Source organism: Myxine glutinosa, chromosome 9, assembly GCF_964187855.1.
Source record: "Myxine glutinosa chromosome 9, kmMyxGlut1.1, whole genome shotgun sequence".
NCBI lineage: Eukaryota > Metazoa > Chordata > Myxini > Myxiniformes > Myxinidae > Myxine > Myxine glutinosa.
The window spans coordinates 101,713,496-101,739,254 of record NC_136269.1 but is presented as its reverse complement, the minus strand read 5'-3'; the positions used below and the strand labels follow the sequence as shown (position 1 = coordinate 101,739,254).

The 25,759-nt window shown below is 39.8% G+C and overlaps 1 protein-coding gene across 2 annotated transcripts in view; it reads right to left on the bottom strand.

Annotated features, from left to right (window-relative positions):
- Window positions 1-1,655: 1,655 nt before the first annotated feature.
- The window catches only part of LOC137435160 (protein disulfide-isomerase TMX3), a 65,617-nt gene continuing 41,513 nt past the window's right edge, over window positions 1,656-25,759 (bottom strand). For both annotated transcript variants that reach the window (XM_068128692.2, XM_068128691.2), the window contains exons 11-16: window positions 15,287-15,347; window positions 15,019-15,072; window positions 10,396-10,452; window positions 9,635-9,764; window positions 9,451-9,519; window positions 1,656-2,499 (exon numbers count right to left, since the gene is read on the bottom strand). In XM_068128692.2, coding sequence (XP_067984793.2) covers window positions 2,062-2,499; window positions 9,451-9,519; window positions 9,635-9,764; window positions 10,396-10,452; window positions 15,019-15,072; window positions 15,287-15,347 — 809 coding nt within the window. In that variant the 3' untranslated portion in view covers window positions 1,656-2,061. The remainder of the gene's footprint in view (window positions 2,500-9,450; window positions 9,520-9,634; window positions 9,765-10,395; window positions 10,453-15,018; window positions 15,073-15,286; window positions 15,348-25,759) is intronic.

Genomic DNA, 25,759 nt, shown 5'->3' with positions numbered 1-25,759 from the left:
TATGCGAGAGAGACAGGAAGCAGCTAGCTCCTGTAGAATTAGTGAGGTGCCTTACAGAGGCCTTACAGAGGCATACCAAAACCCAGGATTGGGCAATTCCATCACACAATTGTGACAGCAAGAGAACCTTTTTGAGAAAACACGATCCAAACTTAGAGCAACCAGCCAGCTACAAAGCTCGGAAGCACCACAACAACACAAGCAGCCAACTACAAATACCTCTGCTTATAAGCACAGACGGAACACAACCTGGACATCGAGGAATGGGATGAGATCTCTCCATTTGGAATTGGCATGCGCCATCACTCAACAGAGGAAGTGTGCATGGGTCACGTGGATTTTCATACTTTTATACCACATTTAACCCTGGTGTTGGGCTAGCGGCTAGGGTGCTGGCTTATGGATCCTTGGATCCTGGGTTCGAATCCCGGTCAATCGCTGAATTAACGCCAGGGGGGTTGACTCAGCCTGTTCATCCTTCCGAGGTCGGCTAATTGAGTACCAGTTCACTGGTAATTCCCTGTTTGTCGTTAAAGGCGGCAAAAAGGGTTGGCGTCAGGAAGGGCATCCGGCCGTAAAACATTGCTTCAAAAAGGGGACCAAAAAACAACAACCATGGTTCCCGAAAAAGGCCAACCCCCGCTTTGCGGGGAAAAATGGCCTCTAAAGGTGGTTTTTTTTTGGTTTTTTTTTATACCAACAGCGGTCTCAAACGTTGGTTTATGCCTTACGGATTAATTAGCAAGACCACAACAAGTTTACGTGACAAAAATTAGATCAAAGAAAAGGACACCAAGAAAATGAGGAAAACCCAGCGTCAGTGGCATTGCTGATGGTTCAAGCGCCCGCTCTGAATCTGAGATGTCGGTGATTCAAACACAGGCCGAGGCATACCAAAGACTATTAAAATGGTACATGGTGCTTCTTTGCTTGACACTCAGCATTTAAAAGGATAGAGCATGGACAAACAACCATTGCACATGCTTGATGGGTTTCATGGCTTCCTCCTGTGTTGAAGTTCCTTGTAAGGGAACGCATTTGTATTGCTATAATAAATTGATCATTCAAGTGATCCAGTGGTTTACCGGTGTGTACCCCGGTTTAGAATAGGTACACCGTATCCCTGCGTGTCGTAAGAGGCGACTCAAAGGGTTGGCGTCAGGAAGGGCATCCGGCCATAAAAATATTGCCTCAAAAATAGAACCATGACAATTTGGAGAAGATTGTCATGGGGACCGCAAGGCTAACCCCCGCTCTTGCAGGGAAATGGCCTTAAAATGCATGTTGTTGTTGTGATCCAAGTGGAAGAATTAAACAGGAGCCTCAGACGGATGATGTAAATGACAAAGACAAAAGGATAAACAACATTGAGTACTGTCCTTGGATGGCACACAGGATATAGCTCAGTCGGCTATTTTGTTCTCCATCGATAACAATAACTAGGAATGATAAAAAATTAACCAAAATTGCCATTCCGATCGATGAGTACGCTATCCGTCGGATGAGGAACGTAAATCCAGTTGGCCGGTAGAAATGGCACAGGCATGATGGGCCAAGTGGCTTATTCGTCTCTTTCCTTGTAGTACGTTTCCGTATATCATTCTGCAAATGTGCAATGTAGTGTTGTGAGTCGGTAGGTGGTAACTAGGAAGCAATCGATTTGTTCTCATTTATTATTCCTCACTCCTGCTGGATACCTGTAGTTACTGCAGGTACAGAAATCTCACCACATGTACCACGGCAGGGATGCAAGATGCCGATGGTGATACGCACACAGGTCTTGAACTTTTGCAATCAAAACAGAAAACTGGCCACCGCCCATGGCAGGACCTCACAGATATGTATTTCATAAATATAAATGAGCGTTGATTAAATAAATAAATTAATGTGTTTAAGCTTATAGTGAACTGCCATGCTCACCAAATTTCCCAGAAGTAAGCAAAGTATCTTATTTAAAGTGTCAAAAAACGTTTATATGGTTGAAGATTCCTGGTGTTCGGAGTACAAAACCAGTTTTACTACCACGTAAACCACCGTCAGCAAGCTACATGCACTAACATATCAGTCGTTCTTCTTTTCAGCCACAGGTTTGTCTTGTACAGATGCTATCCTCATGACTTCCTCATTTGTCTGATGTTGGTCTGAACATTTCAGTCCATTCTGCACTTGTGTCTGAACGGTTTCCTCTTTTTTCTTTTCTTCGTATGTACTTGCGTCCTCTGCTTCAAAACCGACGGTCTCTCCCACACAGGCATCTTCTTCCTCTTCAGAATCACCACAGCTTTCCTTGAGTCCTTGTTCACTAATGCCGGCCGACGCTTCCACACAATCCGCTTCGTCTCCAGCACGCTTAGGTACTGCTTCCTTATCTAATGCCGCTTGCTGGTGTCGATGGGAAGGAGGCCGCATCCACAAACGGCCGCAGCAAATGAGTACCAACACTGTGACAGGAGTGCCGTACAAGAAGCAGCCGAGCAAGACTGACTGTTGGAAGACAGACTGCAATTGGGAAGGCGAGAAGATTGGGGAAATATATTTTGGTTAGTTCTTTGTTTTTTTATGTTAACGTGTTTTTGTACGATTACTTGTGTATACTAACAAAGAAGAGCAATTTCGTTCACGTTAAAATTTAGGATCACCAGCAGTAGAATAACGGCCTCTGCCGCCTCGCTCTTCCATGAACCTCGACCTTGTGTAATAAAAAAAAAAAAAATGCCAATTTACCACAACGAGCAGCAGAATGGAAGGCATTGCTTTGATACTCTAGCGTTTCATCTTACTAGGGCATGCCCGTACTATATATATATCTAAAATTATATCCCCCCCCCTCTATTTACATGAAATGGTTTGGTCCAAAGCGAACGGCTTGCGAGTACGGTGACAATCCCCCCCCTCTATTTACATGAAATGGTTTGGTCCAAAGCGAACGGCTTGCGAGTACGGTGACAATCCCCCCCCCCCCCCCCCCTCTATTTACATGAAATGGTTTGGTCCAAAGCGAACGGCTTGCGGAGTTTGGTAAAGAAATCGCCATAGCGTGCACAAACGCGCAGGAAAGCGAAAGAATCGCAAATTAGTTTTAATTAGTTTTAAAACATAGTTTAACGCCAACATAGTTTGCCAACGTGAAATAAATGAATACGCTCTCAAATGTGCCGTCCGAGGCAGAGTCTGTTCAGCACGTTCGGCACACGTGATAGCTCGCTGCTCTCTGATTGGTTGAATCGTTTTTTGGACATAGCTCGGTAACTACTTGTCCGATTAATATGAAACCTTGAAAAGGCACATCCTCGGGTCCCCAGCAATATACCTGGCAAGTTTAAAGTATATCGGACCCGTGGTTGTCGAGAAACAGCGGTCACAGACAAACAAACAAACACACACACAGACACACACACACACACAGAGATTGCTGGAATTATAGATAGACTAGGGCATGCCCGTACTATATATATGCCCGTACTATATATATATCTAAAATTATATCACCCCCCTCTATTTACATGAAATGGTTTGGTCCATTCGCAACGCCAAAGCGAACGGCGAACGGCTTGCGAGTACGGTGACAATCCCCCCCCCCCCTCTATTTACATGAAATGGTTTGGTCCATTCGCAACGACCACAGAACCCCCCCCCCCCCCCCCTCTATTTACATGAAATGGTTTGGTCCATTCGCAACGCCAAAGCGAACGGCGAACGGCTAAATCGCCATAGCTCGGTAACTACTTGTCCGATTAATTTCAAACCTTGAAAAGGCACATCCTCGGGTCCCCAGCAATATACCTGGCAAGTTTCAAGTATATCGGACCGGTAGTTGTCGAGAAACAGCGGTCACAGACAAACATACATACATACATACATACAAACATACAAACATACAAACATACACACAGAGATTACTGGAATTATAGATAGATGATATAATATTGTCGCAAGGCACTCCACAAAGACGGTAGAGATAAGAGAATCAAACAGGAATAAAAATCCTTGGTAAAAACGATGAAGTTATAAGAAGGAATTAAAAACTATAAATGATGAAGTTATAAGAAGGAATTAAAAACTATAAATGATGAAGTTATAAGAAGGAATTAAAAACGATACATGATGAAGTTATAAGAAGGAATTAAAAACTATAAATGATGGAGTTATAAGAAGGAATTAAAAACTATAAATGATGAAGTTATAAGAAGGAATTAAAAACTATAAATGATGAAGTTATAAGAAGGAATTAAAAACTATAAACGATGAAGTTATAAGAAGGAATTAAAAACTATAAATGATGAAGTTATAAGAAGGAATTAAAAACTATAAATGATGGAGTTATAAGAAGGAATTAAAAACTATAAATGATGAAGTTATAAGAAGGAATTAAAAACTATAAATGATGGAGTTATAAGAAGGAATTAAAAACTATAAATGATGGAGTTATAAGAAGGAATTAAAAACTATAAATGATGGAGTTATAAGAAGGAATTAAAAACTATAAATGATGGAGTTATAATAAGGAATTAAAAACTATAAATGATGAAGTTATAAGAAGGAATTAAAAACTATAAATGATGGAGTTATAAGGAGGAATTAAAAACTATAAATGATGAAGTTATAAGAAGGAATTAAAAACTATAAATGATGGAGTTATAAGAAGGAATTAAAAACTATAAACGATGAAGTTATAAGAAGGAATTAAAACTATAAATGATGAAGTTATAAGAAGGAATTAAAAACTATAAATGATGAAGTTATAAGAAGGAATTAAAAACTATAAATGATGGAGTTATAAGAAGGAATTAAAAACCATAAATGATGGAGTTATAAGAAGGAATTAAAAACTATAAATGATGGAGTTATAATAAGGAATTAAAAACTCTAAATGATGGAGTTATAAGAAGGAATTAAAAACTCTAAATGATGAAGTTATAAGAAGGAATTAAAAACTATAAATGATGAAGTTATAAGAAGGAATTAAAAACTATAAATGATGAAGTTATAAGAAGGAATTAAAAACTATAAATGATGAAGTTATAAGAAGGAATTAAAAACTATAAATGATGAAGTTATAAGAAGGAATTAAAAACTATAAATGATGGAGTTATAAGGAATTAAAAACTATAAATGATGGAGTTATAAGAAGGAATTAAAAACTATAAATGATGGAGTTATAAGAAGGAATTAAAAACTATAAATGATGAAGTTATAAGAAGGAATTAAAAACTATAAATGATGAAGTTATAAGAAGGAATTAAAAACTATAGATGATGAAGTTATAAGAAGGAATTAAAAACTATAAATGGTGAAGTTATAAGAAGGGATTAAAAACTATAACTGATGGAGTTATAAGAAGGAATTAAAAACTATAAATGATGGAGTTATAATAAGGAATTAAAAACTCTAAATGATGGAGTTATAAGAAGGAATTAAAAACTATAAATGATGGAGTTATAAGAAGGAATTAAAAACTATAAATGATGGAGTTATAAGAAGGAATTAAAAACTATAAATGATGGAGTTATAAGAAGGAATTAAAAACGATAAATGATGAAGTTATAAGAAGGAATTAAAAACTATAAACGATGAAGTTATAAGAAGGAATTAAAAACTATAAATGATGGAGTTATAAGAAGGAATTAAAAACTATAAATGATGAAGTTATAAGAAGGAATTAAAATTAAAAACTATAAATGATGGAGTTATAAGAAGGAATTAAAAACTATAAATGATGAAGTTATAAGAAGGAATTAAAAACTATAAATGATGAAGTTATAAGAAGGAATTAAAAACTATAAATGATGAAGTTATAAGAAGGAATTAAAAACTATAAATGATGAAGTTATAAGAAGGAATTAAAAACTATAAATGATGAAGTTATAAGAAGGAATTAAAAACTATAAATGATGAAGTTATAAGAAGGAATTAAAAACTATAAATGATGAAGTTATAAGAAGGAATTAAAAACTATAAACGATGAAGTTATAAGAAGGAATTAAAAACTATAAACGATGGAGTTATAAGAAGGAATTAAAAACTATAAATGATGAAGTTATAAGAAGGAATTAAAAACTATAAATGATGGAGTTATAAGAAGGAATTAAAAACTATAAATGATGAAGTTATAAGAAGGAATTAAAAACTATAAACGATGAAGTTATAAGAAGGAATTAAAAACTATAAATGATGGAGTTATAAGAAGGAATTAAAAACTATAGATGATGAAGTTATAAGAAGGAATTAAAACTATAAATGATGGAGTTATAAGAAGGAATTAAAAACTATAAATGATGAAGTTATAAGAAGGAATTAAAAACTATAAATGATGAAGTTATTAGAAGGAATTAAAAACTATAAATGATGGAGTTATAAGAAGGAATTAAAAACTATAAATGATGGAGTTATAAGAAGGAATTAAAAACTATAAATGATGGAGTTATAAGAAGGAATTAAAAACTATAAATGATGGAGTTATAAGAAGGAATTAAAAACTATAAATGATGGAGTTATAAGAAGGAATTAAAAACTATAAATGATGGAGTTATAAGAAGGAATTAAAAACTATAAATGATGAAGTTATAAGAAGGAATTAAAAACTATAAATGATGAAGTTATAAGAAGGAATTAAAAACTATAAATGATGAAGTTATAAGAAGGAATTAAAAACTATAAACGATGAAGTTATAAGAAGGAATTAAAAACTATAAATGATGGAGTTATAAGAAGGAATTAAAAACTATAGATGATGAAGTTATAAGAAGGAATTAAAACTATAAATGATGGAGTTATAAGAAGGAATTAAAAACTATAAATGATGAAGTTATAAGAAGGAATTAAAAACTATAAATGATGAAGTTATTAGAAGGAATTAAAAACTATAAATGATGGAGTTATAAGAAGGAATTAAAAACTATGAATGATGAAGTTATTAGAAGGAATTAAAAACTATAAATGATGGAGTTATAAGAAGGAATTAAAAACTATAAATGATGGAGTTATAAGAAGGAATTTAAAACTATAAATGATGAAGTTATGAGAAGGAATGAAAAACTATAAATGATGAAGTTATAAGAAGGAATTAAAAACTATAAATGATGGAGTTATAAGAAGGAATTAAAAACTATAAATGATGAAGTTATAGGAAGGAATTAAAAACTACAAATGATGAAGTTATTAGAAGGAATTAAAAACTACAAATGATGAAGTTATTAGAAGGAATTAAAAACTATAAATGATGGAGTTATAAGAAGGAATTAAAAACTATAAATGATGAAGTTATAAGAAGGAATTAAAAACTATAAATGATGAAGTTATAAGAAGGAATTAAAAACTATAAATGATGAAGTTATAAGAAGGAATTAAAAACTATAAATGATGGAGTTATAAGAAGGAATTAAAAACTATAAATGATGAAGTTATAAGAAGGAATTAAAAACTATAAATGATGAAGTTATAAGAAGGAATTAAAAACTATAAATGATGAAGTTGTGCAAATTGAAAAAAGGCAGAAAAATGCTCGATCGCCAAAAGTCTCTATCCTGGAGCACGGAACTACCTGGAGATTCTCCTTATTAGACCGTAGAGTTATTGCAGGAGTGTAAGGTGTGATTCGGTGAGAAATGTAAGTGGAAAAACAATTTTATGTTTGGCTTTAAAAGTTATCAACGATATTTTAAAACGTCCATATTTGTGCACACAGAGCCAAAGTGCATTGGGGATGGGAGTGACGTGATCAAATTGACGAGCTATGAACCATGAGCCTGGCTGCCATGGATGAATACTCCTCGAAGGGAATTTCAACAAGACAATTGTGCAAAAATAAAGAAACACAAATAAAAAAGGAAATATTTTCAGATTTAGGGCTGGGCAGATAGCTTTGAAGTATTCACATTACTACACCTCAAAATGTCACGAATGAGGTGATCGAGTTTTCCTGAAAATTTCATAAAGACATGGTCTCCACAACGAGCTCCATTTTTGAAAGCTTAAAATGCAAAATCCTCAATAATAATCCTAAACTGTATTTAACCCCACGAGTAATACCCACTCTCTCTGGGAGCGAAATATGGTGTGTCAATACCCTGTCCTTTAGGCAGGGATCAGGAGTTAAACCACTTGCACTATTCCACATATACTGTGCAGGCAAAAATTGCAAGTCACCTCCCCTGTTTGGCCCAGCCATTTTTTTTCTGATACTCATACGTACACACAAATTCAAGTGGAAACTTTGAGACCTGGGAGCGCTCCACCTTCTGAAATCTGCATATGGAGATAACAACCAACGGCACACACACACACACACACACACACACACATACACACACACACACACACAATTTTATGTATCTCTAGGATACCCATTCCATCATCTTCTTCGTTTGTATGCAGCACAAGGCTGCAGGTTAGCATTGTTGGCTGAGGGCATAGCTGTGCTAGGGTAGGAATTTGTAATTTGGCCATGGTGCCAATTCATAAAACTCAATTTGCTTTTCATCCATATAACTGTATATCAACGGAATGGAGTGAGTAACCAACCAAATGGATCTAAATAGAGCTGCTAAGTTATGAGCATGAGCATCACGCTCACCACCATCATCCTCAAATTAAAGAGGGTTTTTGTGATTCAAACAAATTATCCTTGCCTTTCAAGTTGCTGGAAGTACATGAACAGAAAGAAAAAGCCAATCGTGTGTTGGACAGTCATACCCCTGGATGTCTATCTCTCGCTGACATGTAATGATGCTTTCTTTTCAGAGTACTCCATCTTCGATAAACATGACTCTGCTGTCAACAACTATATCTCTATTGTTCCCCCTGTGAACCAAACATTGGTCTGTGAACCAAACCCATTTCAAATTGGCGGTTTGGAAAAAAAAGCCTTTGGGAAATTCCCAAAGTTGGGGGTTGGGTGGGGTTAACCGATAAATTTGAGAAGAGGAAAGAAGGGCGATGGAGATGGTAAAGATAAAGTAAAGTGGGGAGCATGGGAGGAATAGGTGAAAGTTTGGAGAGGTGGTTGGGAGAATATATGAGTATGGAGAGAGGAAAGATGCATATATGGGGAAAGTTTTTGATTGGAACTTTCTTTTTTTAATTTTTGTTTTTTGAAAATTTAGATTAATAAAGAGTTTGCCTCCAAGTTATATTCAGATATGAATGGGGTTGGTCTGTTAGTGTTGCCATCCAAACCTCTGGCTCATGATACAGGAAACCGAAGTTAAAATGCCACACACCATATGTGTTTGTCTAGTGTGTAGTAATGTCCGAGTAATTCATGTTAAAATAACACTGGTGTCGCGTGTCGACTAAATGTCTGTATCCTGCATGTGAATCATGCACAAGCTCCTCCATGAGCTTTATTCAAGATACAAAAATATTGGATTTGAGTGTAAAGTGAGGAAGTTGTTCTGCAGTGCTAATTTATTATTGGTTGGCTTCACAAAAGCTAACCAACAATTCACTCACCGCCATCACCATGTATGCATCGTAGAAAATCCTCTTCACAAAGTAGTACATTCCGTTCCCCCCGTAAGCCTAAAAACGATAATAACAATAATGAATCAAAAATGATCCAGAGATAGATTTACAAGATTAAAATGCGACGCTCAAGTCCGAGTGCACCAATTCAATCATGCCCCAGTGTGGCTACCTGCAGTGTTTTGGCGCGGAATTTGGAGAGAAGCAAGAGAAATCCCTGCGGCGAGGTCGGATCTTGTTCAGGCACAAAATATTCCATGGTTGTTGTGTTCAAAAGCACCAGGCATGGTATCACAAGACGGCTGAAACCATAATGAGTGGGCAGGTGCAGCAACAACAACCGAGCTATGAGAATTTACAAGATCAGAAGTCATCCATACAACTTGGGACGACGCATATGTTAAGCATAATTATCAACAATTACAATAATGATAGATAATGGTGTTGGCCTAATGGTTAGGGTGGTGGGCTTGGGATCTAAGGTCCTGAGTTCGAATCCCGTTGAATTAACGCCAGGTGGGGTTGACTCAGCCTATCATCCTTCGGAGGTCGGCAAAATGAGTACCAGATAACTGGTTATAGAGAGGCATTGCATCAGCGGCAGATGCGCCCACAGAAAAATGATGCAACCAGCAGCCGGGTGGCTGCACAGGAACCACCCACCCATGTTCACTCTTTGAATATCGGATCAAAGGCGAGGCTAAATATTCATCACAAGACGAAAGGTTAACATACCGACGTCACACTGCCTACAGTTTTCCGCAACAAGAGCAACATAAAATAAACTCAACGGGTTGCAATGTGACCCACGCCACAAAATGGCCCTCGACCCTGTGCCTCGTGACTGCCAGGCTTTTCACACCAAACCGAGCGCTCCATAAATGAAAGGCCCCGAGGCACTAGTCAGTCTTGTGCAAAACCTCTCTGCCTGACCTCATGAGCAGACTGTTGATGTGATCGGCGCCATCCATGCTGCCAAACTGCACGTCCCTGGAGGGGTGAGGAGGGGCGAAACAACCAGAACAAAAATGTAAAGAAGTCTCGCAGCCTTCCCTGGGAGTAATCATAATCCTGTTAGGCAGGTTCGAATAAACATAACTTTTCACAAGAATGAGATTTGAAATTTTTTTGCATGTAAGAGCCTTTTTGGCTGAATTTTCTTTGCATGCAAGAGCCTTTTTGGCTGATTTTTTTTGCATGCAAGAGCCTTTTTGGCTGAATTTTTTTGCATGCAAGAGCCTTTTTGGCTGAATTTTTTTGCATGCAAGAGCCTTTTTGGCTGAATTTTTTTGCATGCAAGAGCCTTTTTGGCTGAATTTTTTTGCATGCAAGAGCCTTTTTGGCTGAATTTTTTTGCATGCAAGAGCCTTTTGGGCTGAATTTTTTTGCATGCAAGAGCCTTTTTGGCTGATTTTTTTTGCATGCAAGAGCCTTTTTGGTTGAATTTTTTTGCATGCAAGAGCCTTTTTGGCTGATTTTTTTTTGCATGCAAGAGCCTTTTTGGCTGAATTTTTTTGCATGCAAGAGCCTTTTTGGCTGAATCTTTTTGCATGCAAGAGCCTTTTTGGCTGAATTTTTTTGCATGCAAGAGCCTTTTTGGCTGAATCTTTTTGCATGCAAGAGCCTTTTTGGCTGAATTTTTTTGCATGCAAGAGCCTTTTTGGCTGAATTTTTTTGCATGCAAGAGCCTTTTTGGCTGAATCTTTTTGCATGCAAGAGCCTTTTTGGCTGAATTTTTTTGCATGCAAGAGCCTTTTTGGCTGAATCTTTTTGCATGCAAGAGCCTTTTTGGCTGAATTTTTTTGCATGCAAGAGCCTTTTTGGCTGAATTTTTTTGCATGCAAGAGCCTTTTTGGCTGAATCTTTTTGCATGCAAGAGCCTTTTTGGCTGAATCTTTTTGCATGCAAGAGCCTTTTTGGCTGAATCTTTTTGCATGCAAGAGCCTTTTTGGCTGAATTTTTTTGCATGCAAGAGCCTTTTGGGCTGAATTTTTTTGCATGCAAGAGCCTTTTTGGCTGAATTTTTTTGCATGCAAGAGCCTTTTTGGCTGAATTTTTTTGCATGCAAGAGCCTTTTTGGCTGAATTTTTTGCATGCAAGAGCCTTTTTGGTTGTCCAGAGGAATGGCTGTGAATGGCAGAAGACTCATTTTCTTTGTTTTCAATCCTGTTGAAGGGAATCTATTATAATCCTTTCGTGTAACCCATAGAGATTTCAAGACGATAGGTCCACAGAATAGAAAGAAACGTTTTACTTTGTAAAACGGCAGCACCACAAATGAAGCTTTCTTGTTAGCTGGGATTCAAAGCAACTGCGGAGTCGGGAGTCATACTAGTGATGGGAATATCCGTTCTTTATAAACCATGCCAAAGGTGAGCGATGGCCATTTAACAACCTACAGGGCCTCATGTGTGCACGAAGGCGCATAGTTTCTTCTCAAATTGCCATTGCTTATGGAGTATTAAAAGCACTAAGCATGAACTTAATTCATTTGTATCCACCAGACAAGGTCCGAATACATGACAAAAATAGTGTGCATTCAAGTATACATACACTGTAAAAATAACAAGGAATTCCATTCTGTTTATGTGAGAATGGGACTTTCATAACATAATTAAACATCACATGATGTACTTCTCATTGTATATGTGCATCGCATATACTGTATGTGACAATAAATTCATTATTATTATTATTAGGGCATCTCGTCTCGATCCTCGAAGAGATGAACTTCTAAAATGGGTCCTGATGTCAGGATGTCTGTCCGTCCGTCCATCCGTTCGTTAACTTTTTGATATTTTTTGTTACTCCTCCCTTATCTCCCGGCTGATTGCTCTGAAACCCGATACGGCCCTTCTACTCAATGGTCCGCAGGATAGCCCGGCCTTAGATGTTTCAATTTCATATCAGGGGGCATCCCATGGAATCAGGGGTGCTCCTGGGGGTCCCCTAAAATCAGCAGTGGTCTGAACTTCAACCTCAAGAGATGACCGTCAGCCTACTGGGGGCGATTTATGATTACATTGTCGTAATTTCCCCACATACGAAAACCTGTCTCAGCAGTCAGCACACGTCACTATGATGTTTTGTTTCAACCTTTCCATGTGTTATATGGCCCGGAGGGATACCTAGAGGTTGGTTAACCACCATTGAGCTCTCTAGTCTGGGGAGGATTCATAGCCTGACTATAAACAGTCAGCCTGGCACTTCTCATGCAACATGTTGCATCGCAAAGTGTACTGACTTTTGTAGGGGACGTCGTTCAGCTGACCGTCCCACCTGCTAGCACTTACTGGTGGATGTTAAATATCTCAAGATTCCTTTCAAAAAAGGAATAGGCCTTTTGTGTGCCGGTACCTTGACAAAATGCCAAGTTCATGACTTCATCTGCAAGAGTACAGGGGCAGTGCATCAGCGGTACAATGGCACCTCAATACAGCAATGATGTAACAATCAGACGAAATCATGACTGAATCCCAATTGACTGGGCATTTTTCGAATTTGGATCATGGGGGCTCCTACATAGACAAGGAAAGCACAATGAACATGCTGAAGAAATGCCCACAATAATGTACCGTTTATTTATTTGTCTCGCGCACCGCTTTCGGTGCGCGATTATTGCAATGCGTGTGTGTGTGTGTGTGTGTGTGTGTGTGTGTGTGTGTGTGTGTGTGTGTGTGTGTGTGTGTGTGTGTGTGTGTGTGTGTCCACGTCTATATATTTTCGCTTTAAAAAATGTTTTCTCTCGTCTGATTACAACCACTTGTCTGATTGATGAATTAATGAATGATAGTTTTAAGGCCATTTTCCCCGCTAGAGCAGGGGTTAGCCTTGCGGGCCCCATGACAATCATGGGGCCCTGTTTGAGGCAATGATTTTATGGCCGGATGCCCTTCCTGACGCCAACCCTTAGTCGCCTCTTACGATGCGCAGGGATACGGTGTACCTATTCTAAACCGGGGTACACACCGGGATCATTCATCCCAGCAAGCTGGTACTCAATTTGCCGACCTCGGAAGGATGACAGGCTGAGTCAACCCCCCTGGCATTAATTCAGCGATCGACCGGGATTCGAACCCAGGATCCTAGGATCCCAAGCCGGCACCCTAACCGCTAAGCCTGGAGATGCAAAAGTTTAATCATAGGAGGGGCTCCCCATGGAGAATAATATTTTTTTGCTACCCCTAATGTCATAGGCCACATTGTATGTCATATGTCATAGGTATGGCAGCCAAATTGGATTCAAGGAAAAAAATTGGACATCATTTTCTCCGAAACCACTCAACGTAAAAAAAAAAAAAATGAAACTTGGCATATGTGATAACTCCCCAGGTTATAATGATGACGTCACCATTGATGTGGTATTCCAGCCATAATTGGTTGAATTAAAATCTTTATCCGAAAAATCTGAAACTTCATATATCTGATCTATGATCCAATGTGAGGGTGGACTTAATTTCATGATGTTCATAACCCATGCCAAGAAACTATGTAACACAATAGGGTGCATGGATGATATGGGAAAATGGGCCATAATCGTAGCGTGTTCAATTAACAATACTATTTTTGTTCAGAATGAACGGGCAAGGTGAGACGATGTGCTCTACGAGTGCCGTTGTCGTGTATTTTTAATACAATTTTTGCAAGGATGTTCAATCTGTCTATCTTCTTGTTTGTCCCATGACCATGACCACATGTCGTTGTGATCTGATAGTTTGTGATCTGATTTTATCCCATTGGGAAGCGAATATCGACTAGAAAACTCAAATACGAGTACCTTACCGCTATGAGCTATACTGTCAATCCTTTTAAGGATTCAATGTGGGATTTTCATGGTTCCATCAATAGATGAAGGCTGAGGAGGTCGATAAGCCAAGGAAAAACAAAAGAAACTCCCATCTGACCCTTGGCAGATCCAAGTGCTCATACATTCTTCTCTTATTTATAAGGATAACCACAATGGCTTTCATGATGGTGGAAATGGAATGAAGGATGAAGTCACCAGCCAAAAAGCAAAAGCAGATGCAAATTCAAAAGACAGCCAGTATAAAAGAAGAATTGCCTTGTCACAAAGTAATAAACAATTAATAAAGGATAGCTTGCCTCATCCTTGTGCAGCATGTGGTGAGATCATTCACTGACAAATACATCGGTTTGGTGGTGCACGCGTTTCCTGTGTAACCACGCAACATATGTTGGCCCAGCTAGAAACTGTCATCCTGGTATCTTATGCGCAGGGCGATGGATGCATCGATGTGCGTCCCTCGGATGGACGTTAAACTGGTGCCCTGTCTGCCAGCGTTAGTTGGCGGACGTTAAAGATTCCACGGAGTTCTTCACAAACAGTAGGCAATCTATTGCCGACACCTAGGCCAAATAAAAAAATCTCTGCCTTAACCTACAGGGGGCACTGCATCAGCGGCACCGGTGCCCTCCCAGCAATGATGCAACCAGCAGCCACATGTTGCATATAAAATTCATGAATCATGCAACATACGTTTTGTAGACTGTATTAACGAGCAAACGGAAGCAGAATAAAGTGAATTTCACATGTACCTGTCATACGACGCCTTGTGATTGCCAGCCACTTCCTTAACGAGCGCTAGTAGTCTGTGCGGAAGATGGAGGACGAAAGGTATCATGATATGAGCATCACGCATCGTCCAACGTTCCAAGCCTAATCTCGAGCCACCACCTCCGAATCATTCGTAATCATGCGCATTAGGAACTCCTTTAACATATTCCAAACATTCAGATAATACAACATAAAGTATTTTTGTTATCGTGTATTCTCAAAGAAGAGATGTAAAAAAGAAGATCTTGCCGTTTGCTGCGTTGTTCGGCCATATCATCTCTGGTAAGCAAGGCCAACACCAATGTTTTACCTGCAATATGGCAAAAACAGAGGGTAATCAAATGAGAAATTGCTTCGGATGTGAATTTCTACTTTTCAACTTCCCTTCTTAGTTGTACATCTTGCAAAACTAGAACAAAGCATTTAGATGGATGCTCTGGGTTCAGGTTAAAGAATACCACCCAAAACTAGAACAAAGCATTTAGATGGATGCTCTGGGTTCAGGTTGAAGAATACCACCCAAAACTAGAACAAAGCATTTAGATGGATGCTCTGGGTTCAGGTTGAAGAATACCACCCAAAACTAGAACAAAGCATTGAGATGGATGCTCTGGGTTCAGGTTGAAGAATACCACCCAAAACTAGAACAAAGCATTTAGATGGATGCTCTGGGTTCAGGTTGAGGAATACCACCCAAAACTAGAACAAAGCATTTAGATGGATGCTCTGGGTTCAGGTTGAAGAATACCACCCAAAACTAGAACAAAGCATTTAGATGGATGCTCTGGGTTCAGGTTGAAGAATACCACCCAAAACTAGAACAAAGCATTTCGTTGGATGCTCTGGGTTCAGGTTGAGGAATACCACCCAAAACTAGAACAAAGCATTTAGATGGATGCTCTGGGTTCAGGTTGAGGAATACCACCCAAAACTAGAACAAAGCATTTAGATGGATGCTCTGGGTTCAGGTTGAAGAATACCACCCAAAACTAGAACAAAGCATTTCGTTGGATGCTCTGGGTTCAGGTTGAGGAATACCACCCAAAACTAGAACAAAGCATTTAGATGGATGCTCTGGGTTCAGGTTGAGGAATACCACCCAAAACTAGAACAAAGCATTTAGATGGATGCTCTGGGTTCAGGTTGAGGAATACCACCCAAAACTAGAACAAAGCATTTAGATGGATGCTCTGGGTTCAGGTTGAAGAATACCACCCAAAACTAGAACAAAGCATTTAGATGGATGCTCTGGGTTCAGGTTGAAGAATACCACCCAAAACTAGAACAAAGCATTTAGATGGATGCTCTGGGTTCAGGTTGAGGAATACCACCCAAAACTAGAACAAAGCATTTAGATGGATGCTCTGGGTTCAGGTTGAGGAATACCACCCAAAACTAGAACAAAGCATTTAGATGGATGCTCTGGGTTCAGGTTGAAGAATACCACCCAAAACTAGAACAAAGCATTTAGATGGATGCTCTGGGTTCAGGTTGAAGAATACCACCCAAAACTAGAACAAAGCATTTCGTTGGATGCTCTGGGTTCAGGTTGAGGAATACCACCCAAAACTAGAACAAAGCATTTAGATGGATGCTCTGGGTTCAGGTTGAGGAATACCACCCAAAACTAGAACAAAGCATTTAGATGGATGCTCTGGGTTCAGGTTGAAGAATACCACCCAAAACTAGAACAAAGCATTTCGTTGGATGCTCTGGGTTCAGGTTGAGGAATACCACCCAAAACTAGAACAAAGCATTTAGATGGATGCTCTGGGTTCAGGTTGAGGAATACCACCCAAAACTAGAACAAAGCATTTAGATGGATGCTCTGGGTTCAGGTTGAGGAATACCACCCAAAACTAGAACAAAGCATTTAGATGGATGCTCTGGGTTCAGGTTGAAGAATACCACCCAAAACTAGAACAAAGCATTTAGATGGATGCTCTGGGTTCAGGTTGAAGAATACCACCCAAAACTAGAACAAAGCATTTAGATGGATGCTCTGGGTTCAGGTTGAGGAATACCACCCAAAACTAGAACAAAGCATTTAGATGGATGCTCTGGGTTCAGGTTGAGGAATACCACCCAAAACTAGAACAAAGCATTTAGATGGATGCTCTGGGTTCAGGTTGAAGAATACCACCCAAAACTAGAACAAAGCATTTAGATGGATGCTCTGGGTTCAGGTTGAGGAATACCACCCAAAACTAGAACAAAGCATTTAGATGGATGCTCTGGATTCAGGTTGAAGAATACCACCCAAAACTAGAACAAAGCATTTAGATGGATGCTCTGGGTTCAGGTTGAAGAATACCACCCAAAACTAGAACAAAGCATTTAGATGGATGCTCTGGGTTCAGGTTGAGGAATACCACTCAAAACTAGAACAAAGCATTTAGATGGATGCTCTGGGTTCAGGTTGAAGAATACCACCCAAAACTAGAATAAAGCATTTAGATGGATGCTCTGGGTTCAGGTTGAGGAATACCACCCAAAACTAGAACAAAGCATTTAGATGGATGCTCTGGGTTCAGGTTGAAGAATATCACCCAAAACTAGAATAAAGCATTTAGATGGATGCTCTGGGTTCAGGTTGAGGAATACCACCCAAAACTAGAACAAAGCATTTAGATGGATGCTCTGGGTTCAGGTTGAAGAATACCACCCAAAACTAGAACAAAGCATTTAGATGGATGCTCTGGGTTCAGGTTGAGGAATACCACCCAAAACTAGAACAAAGCATTTAGATGGATGCTCTGGGTTCAGGTTGAGGAATACCACCCAAAACTAGAACAAAGCATTTAGATGGATGCTCTGGGTTCAGGTTGAGGAATACCACCCAAAACTAGAACAAAGCATTTAGATGGATGCTCTGGGTTCAGGTTGAGGAATACCACCCAAAACTAGAACAAAGCATTTAGATGGATGCTCTGGGTTCAGGTTGAAGAATACCACCCAAAACTAGAACAAAGCATTTAGATGGATGCTCTGGGTTCAGGTTGAAGAATACCACCCAAAACTAGAACAAAGCATTTCGATGGATGCTCTGGGTTCAGGTTGAAGAATACCACCCAAAACTAGAACAAAGCATTTAGATGGATGCTCTGGGTTCAGGTTGAAGAATACCACCCAAAACTAGAACAAAGCATTTAGATGGATGCTCTGGGTTCAGGTTGAAGAATACCACCCAAAACTAGAACAAAGCATTTAGATGGATGCTCTGGGTTCAGGTTGAAGAATACCACCCAAAACTAGAACAAAGCATTTAGATGGATGCTCTGGGTTCAGGTTGAAGAATACCACCCAAAACTAGAACAAAGCATTTAGATGGATGCTCTGGGTTCAGGTTGAAGAATACCACCCAAAACTAGAACAAAGCATTTAGATGGATGCTCTGGGTTCAGGTTGAAGAATACCACCCAAAACTAGAACAAAGCATTTAGATGGATGCTCTGGGTTCAGGTTGAAGAATACCACCCAAAACTAGAACAAAGCATTTAGATGGATGCTCTGGGTTCAGGTTGAGGAATACCACCAAAAACTAGAACAAAGCATTTCGATGGATGCTCTGGGTTCAGGTTGAGGAATACCACCCAAAACTAGAACAAAGCATTTAGATGGATGCTCTGGGTTCAGGTTGAAGAATACCACCCAAAACTAGAATAAAGCATTTAGATGGATGCTCTAGGTTCAGGTTGAGGAATACCACCCAAAACTAGAACAAAGCATTTAGATGGATGCTCTGGGTTCAGGTTGAGGAATACCACCCAAAACTAGAACAAAGCATTTAGATGGATGCTCTGGGTTCAGGTTGAGGAATACCACCCAAAACTAGAATAAAGCATTTAGATGGATGCTCTGGGTTCAGGTTGAGGAATACCACCCAAAACTAGAACAAAGCATTTCGATGGATGCTCTGGGTTCAGGTTGAGGAATACCACCCAAAACTAGAACAAAGCATTTAGATGGATGCTCTGGGTTCAGGTTGAGGAATACCACCCAAAACTAGAACAAAGCATTTAGATGGATGCTCTGGGTTCAGGTTGAGGAATACCACCAAAAACTAGAACAAAGCATTAAGATGGATGCTCTGGGTTCAGGTTGAGGAATACCACCCAAAACGAGAACAAAGCATTTAGATGGATGCTCTGGGTTCAGGTTGAAGAATACCACCCAAAACTAGAACAAAGCATTTAGATGGATGCTCTGGGTTCAGGTTGAGGAATACCACCCAAAACTAGAACAAAGCATTTAGATGGATGCTCTGGGTTCAGGTTGAGGAATACCACCCAAAACTAGAACAAAGCATTTAGATGGATGCTCTGGGTTCAGGTTGAGGAATACCACCCAAAACTAGAACAAAGCATTTAGATGGATGCTCTGGGTTCAGGTTGAAGAATACCACCCAAAACTAGAACAAAGCATTTAGATGGATGCTCTGGGTTCAGGTTGAGGAATACCACCCAAAACTAGAACAAAGCATTTAGATGGATGCTCTGGGTTCAGGTTGAGGAATACCACCCAAAACTAGAACAAAGCATTTAGATGGATGCTCTGGGTTCAGGTTGAGGAATACCACCCAAAACTAGAACAAAGCATTTAGATGGATGCTCTGGGTTCAGGTTGAAGAATACCACCCAAAACTAGAACAAAGCATTTAGATGGATGCTCTGGGTTCAGGTTGAGGAATACCACCCAAAACTAGAACAAAGCATTTAGATGGATGCTCTGGGTTCAGGTTGAAGAATACCACCCAAAACTAGAACAAAGCATTTAGATGGATGCTCTGGGTTCAGGTTGAGGAATACCACCCAAAACTAGAACAAAGCATTTAGATGGATGCTCTGGGTTCAGGTTGAAGAATACCACCCAAAACGAGAACAAAGCATTTAGATGGATGCTCTGGGTTCAGGTTGAAGAATACCACCCAAAACTAGAACAAAGCATTTAGATGGATGCTCTGGGTTCAGGTTGAGGAATACCACCCAAAACTAGAACAAAGCATTTAGATGGATGCTCTGGGTTCAGGTTGAAGAATACCACCCAAAACTAGAACAAAGCATTTAGATGGATGCTCTGGGTTCAGGTTGAAGAATACCACCCAAAACTAGAACAAAGCATTTAGATGGATGCTCTGGGTTCAGGTTGAAGAATACCACCCAAAACTAGAACAAAGCATTTAGATGGATGCTCTGGGTTCAGGTTGAGGAATACCACCCAAAACTAGAACAAAGCATTTAGATGGATGCTCTGGGTTCAGGTTGAGGAATACCACCAAAAACTAGAATAAAGCATTTAGATGGATGCTCTGGGTTCAGGTTGAAGAATACCACCCAAAACTAGAACAAAGCATTTAAATGGATGCTCTGGGTTCAGGTTGAAGAATACCACCCAAAACTAGAACAAAGCATTTAGATGGATGCTCTGGGTTCAGGTTGAGGAATACCACCCAAAACTAGAACAAAGCATTTAGATGGATGCTCTGGGTTCAGGTTGAAGAATACCACCCAAAACTAGAACAAAGCATTTAGATGGATGCTCTGGGTTCAGGTTGAGGAATACCACCCAAAACTAGAACAAAGCATTTAGATGGATGCTCTGGGTTCAGGTTGAAGAATACCACCCAAAACTAGAACAAAGCATTTAGATGGATGCTCTGGGTTCAGGTTGAGGAATACCACCCAAAACTAGAACAAAGCATTTAGATGGATGCTCTGGGTTCAGGTTGAAGAATACCACCCAAAACTAGAATAAAGCATTTAGATGGATGCTCTGGGTTCAGGTTGAAGAATACCACCCAAAACTAGAACAAAGCATTTAGATGGATGCTCTGGGTTCAGGTTGAAGAATACCACCCAAAACTAGAACAAAGCATTTAGATGGATGCTCTGGGTTCAGGTTGAGGAATACCACCCAAAACTAGAACAAAGCATTTAGACGGATGCTCTGGGTTCAGGTTGAAGAATACCACCCAAAACTAGAACAAAGCATTTAGATGCATGCTCTGGGTTCAGGTTGAGGAATACCACCCAAAACTAGAACAAAGCATTTAGATGGATACTCTGGGTTCAGGTTGAGGAATACCACCCAAAACTAGAACAAAGCATTTAGATGGATGCTCTGGGTTCAGGTTGAGGAATACCACCCAAAACTAGAACAAAGCATTTAGATGGATGCTCTGGGTTCAGGTTGAAGAATACCACCCAAAACTAGAACAAAGCATTTTGATGGATGCTCTGGGTTCAGGTTGAAGAATACCACCCAAAACTAGAACAAAGCATTTAGATGGATGCTCTGGGTTCAGGTTGAGGAATACCACCCAAAACTAGAATAAAGCATTTAGATGGATGCTCTGGGTTCTGGTTGAGGAATACCACCCAAAACTAGAACAAAGCATTTAGATGGATGCTCTGGGTTCAGGTTGAAGAATACCACCCAAAACTAGAACAAAGCATTTAGATGGATGCTCTGGGTTCAGGTTGAAGAATACCACCCAAAACTAGAATAAAGCATTTAGATGGATGCTCTGGGTTCAGGTTGAGGAATACCACCCAAAACTAGAACAAAGCATTTAGATGGATGCTCTGGGTTCAGGTTGAAGAATACCACCCAAAACTAGAATAAAGCATTTAGATGGATGCTCTGGGTTCAGGTTGAGGAATACCACCCAAAACTAGAACAAAGCATTTAGATGGATGCTCTGGGTTCAGGTTGAAGAATACCACCCAAAACTAGAACAAAGCATTTCGATGGATGCTCTGGGTTCAGGTTGAGGAATACCACCCAAAACTAGAACAAAGCATTTAGATGGATGCTCTGGGTTCAGGTTGAAGAATACCACCCAAAACTAGACCAAAGCATTTAGATGGATGCTCTGGGTTCAGGTCGAGGAATACCACCCAAAACTAGAACAAAGCATTTAGATGGATGCTCTGGGTTCAGGTTGAGGAATACCACCCAAAACTAGAACAAAGCATTTAGATGGATGCTCTGGGTTCAGGTTGAAGAATACCACCCAAAACTAGAACAAAGCATTTAGATGGATGCTCTGGGTTCAGGTTGAGGAATACCACCCAAAACTAGAACAAAGCATTTAGATGGATGCTCTGGGTTCAGGTTGAGGAATACCACCAAAAACTAGAATAAAGCATTTAGATGGATGCTCTGGGTTCAGGTTGAAGAATACCACCCAAAACTAGAACAAAGCATTTAAATGGATGCTCTGGGTTCAGGTTGAAGAATACCACCCAAAACTAGAACAAAGCATTTAGATGGATGCTCTGGGTTCAGGTTGAGGAATACCACCCAAAACTAGAACAAAGCATTTAGATGGATGCTCTGGGTTCAGGTTGAAGAATACCACCCAAAACTAGAACAAAGCATTTAGATGGATGCTCTGGGTTCAGGTTGAGGAATACCACCCAAAACTAGAACAAAGCATTTAGATGGATGCTCTGGGTTCAGGTTGAAGAATACCACCCAAAACTAGAACAAAGCATTTAGATGGATGCTCTGGGTTCAGGTTGAGGAATACCACCCAAAACTAGAACAAAGCATTTAGATGGATGCTCTGGGTTCAGGTTGAAGAATACCACCCAAAACTAGAATAAAGCATTTAGATGGATGCTCTGGGTTCAGGTTGAAGAATACCACCCAAAACTAGAACAAAGCATTTAGATGGATGCTCTGGGTTCAGGTTGAACAATACCACCCAAAACTAGAACAAAGCATTTAGATGGATGCTCTGGGTTCAGGTTGAGGAATACCACCCAAAACTAGAACAAAGCATTTAGACGGATGCTCTGGGTTCAGGTTGAAGAATACCACCCAAAACTAGAACAAAGCATTTAGATGCATGCTCTGGGTTCAGGTTGAGGAATACCACCCAAAACTAGAACAAAGCATTTAGATGGATACTCTGGGTTCAGGTTGAGGAATACCACCCAAAACTAGAATAAAGCATTTAGATGGATGCTCTGGGTTCAGGTTGAGGAATACCACCCAAAACTAGAACAAAGCATTTAGATGGATGCTCTGGGTTCAGGTTGAAGAATACCACCCAAAACTAGAACAAAGCATTTAGATGGATGCTCTGGGTTCAGGTTGAAGAATACCACCCAAAACTAGAACAAAGCATTTAGATGGATGCTCTGGGTTCAGGTTGAAGAATACCACCCAAAACTAGAACAAAGCATTTAGATGGATGCTCTGGGTTCAGGTTGAGGAATACCACCCAAAACTAGAACAAAGCATTTAGATGGATGCTCTGGGTTCTGGTTGAGGAATACCACCCAAAACTAGAACAAAGCATTTAGATGGATGCTCTGGGTTCAGGTTGAAGAATACCACCCAAAACTAGAACAAAGCATTTAGATGGATGCTCTGGGTTCAGGTTGAAGAATACCACCCAAAACTAGAACAAAGCATTTAGATGGATGCTCTGGGTTCTGGTTGAGGAATACCACCCAAAACTAGAACAAAGCATTTAGATGGATGCTCTGGGTTCAGGTTGAAGAATACCACCCAAAACTAGAACAAAGCATTTAGATGGATGCTCTGGGTTCAGGTTGAAGAATACCACCCAAAACTAGAATAAAGCATTTAGATGGATGCTCTGGGTTCAGGTTGAGGAATACCACCCAAAACTAGAACAAAGCATTTAGATGGATGCTCTGGGTTCAGGTTGAAGAATACCACCCAAAACTAGAATAAAGCATTTAGATGGATGCTCTGGGTTCAGGTTGAGGAATACCACCCAAAACTAGAACAAAGCATTTAGATGGATGCTCTGGGTTCAGGTTGAAGAATACCACCCAAAACTAGAACAAAGCATTTCGATGGATGCTCTGGGTTCAGGTTGAGGAATACCACCCAAAACTAGAACAAAGCATTTAGATGGATGCTCTGGGTTCAGGTTGAAGAATACCACCCAAAACTAGACCAAAGCATTTAGATGGATGCTCTGGGTTCAGGTCGAGGAATACCACCCAAAACTAGAACAAAGCATTTAGATGGATGCTCTGGGTTCAGGTTGAGGAATACCACCCAAAACTAGAACAAAGCATTTAGATGGATGCTCTGGGTTCAGGTTGAAGAATACCACCCAAAACTAGAACAAAGCATTTAGATGGATGCTCTGGGTTCAGGTTGAGGAATACCACCCAAAACTAGAACAAAGCATTTAGATGGATGCTCTGGGTTCAGGTTGAGGAATACCACCAAAAACTAGAATAAAGCATTTAGATGGATGCTCTGGGTTCAGGTTGAAGAATACCACCCAAAACTAGAACAAAGCATTTAAATGGATGCTCTGGGTTCAGGTTGAAGAATACCACCCAAAACTAGAACAAAGCATTTAGATGGATGCTCTGGGTTCAGGTTGAGGAATACCACCCAAAACTAGAACAAAGCATTTAGATGGATGCTCTGGGTTCAGGTTGAAGAATACCACCCAAAACTAGAACAAAGCATTTAGATGGATGCTCTGGGTTCAGGTTGAGGAATACCACCCAAAACAAGAACAAAGCATTTAGATGGATGCTCTGGGTTCAGGTTGAAGAATACCACCCAAAACTAGAACAAAGCATTTAGATGGATGCTCTGGGTTCAGGTTGAGGAATACCACCCAAAACTAGAACAAAGCATTTAGATGGATGCTCTGGGTTCAGGTTGAAGAATACCACCCAAAACTAGAATAAAGCATTTAGATGGATGCTCTGGGTTCAGGTTGAAGAATACCACCCAAAACTAGAACAAAGCATTTAGATGGATGCTCTGGGTTCAGGTTGAAGAATACCACCCAAAACTAGAACAAAGCATTTAGATGGATGCTCTGGGTTCAGGTTCAGGAATACCACCCAAAACTAGAACAAAGCATTTAGACGGATGCTCTGGGTTCAGGTTGAAGAATACCACCCAAAACTAGAACAAAGCATTTAGATGCATGCTCTGGGTTCAGGTTGAGGAATACCACCCAAAACTAGAACAAAGCATTTAGATGGATACTCTGGGTTCAGGTTGAGGAATACCACCCAAAACTAGAACAAAGCATTTAGATGGATGCTCTGGGTTCAGGTTGAGGAATACCACCCAAAACTAGAACAAAGCATTTAGATGGATGCTCTGGGTTCAGGTTGAAGAATACCACCCAAAACTAGAACAAAGCATTTAGATGGATGCTCTGGGTTCAGGTTGAAGAATACCACCCAAAACTAGAACAAAGCATTTAGATGGATGCTCTGGGTTCAGGTTGAAGAATACCACCCAAAACTAGAACAAAGCATTTAGATGGATGCTCTGGGTTCAGGTTGAGGAATACCACCCAAAACTAGAACAAAGCATTTAGATGGATGCTCTGGGTTCTGGTTGAGGAATACCACCCAAAACTAGAACAAAGCATTTAGATGGATGCTCTGGGTTCAGGTTGAAGAATACCACCCAAAACTAGAACAAAGCATTTCGTTGGATGCTCTGGGTTCAGGTTGAGGAATACCACCCAAAACTAGAACAAAGCATTTAGATGGATGCTCTGGGTTCAGGTTGAGGAATACCACCCAAAACTAGAACAAAGCATTTAGATGGATACTCTGGGTTCAGGTTGAAGAATACCACCCAAAACTAGAACAAAGCATTTAGATGGATGCTCTGGGTTCAGGTTGAAGAATACCACCCAAAACTAGAACAAAGCATTTCGTTGGATGCTCTGGGTTCAGGTTGAGGAAT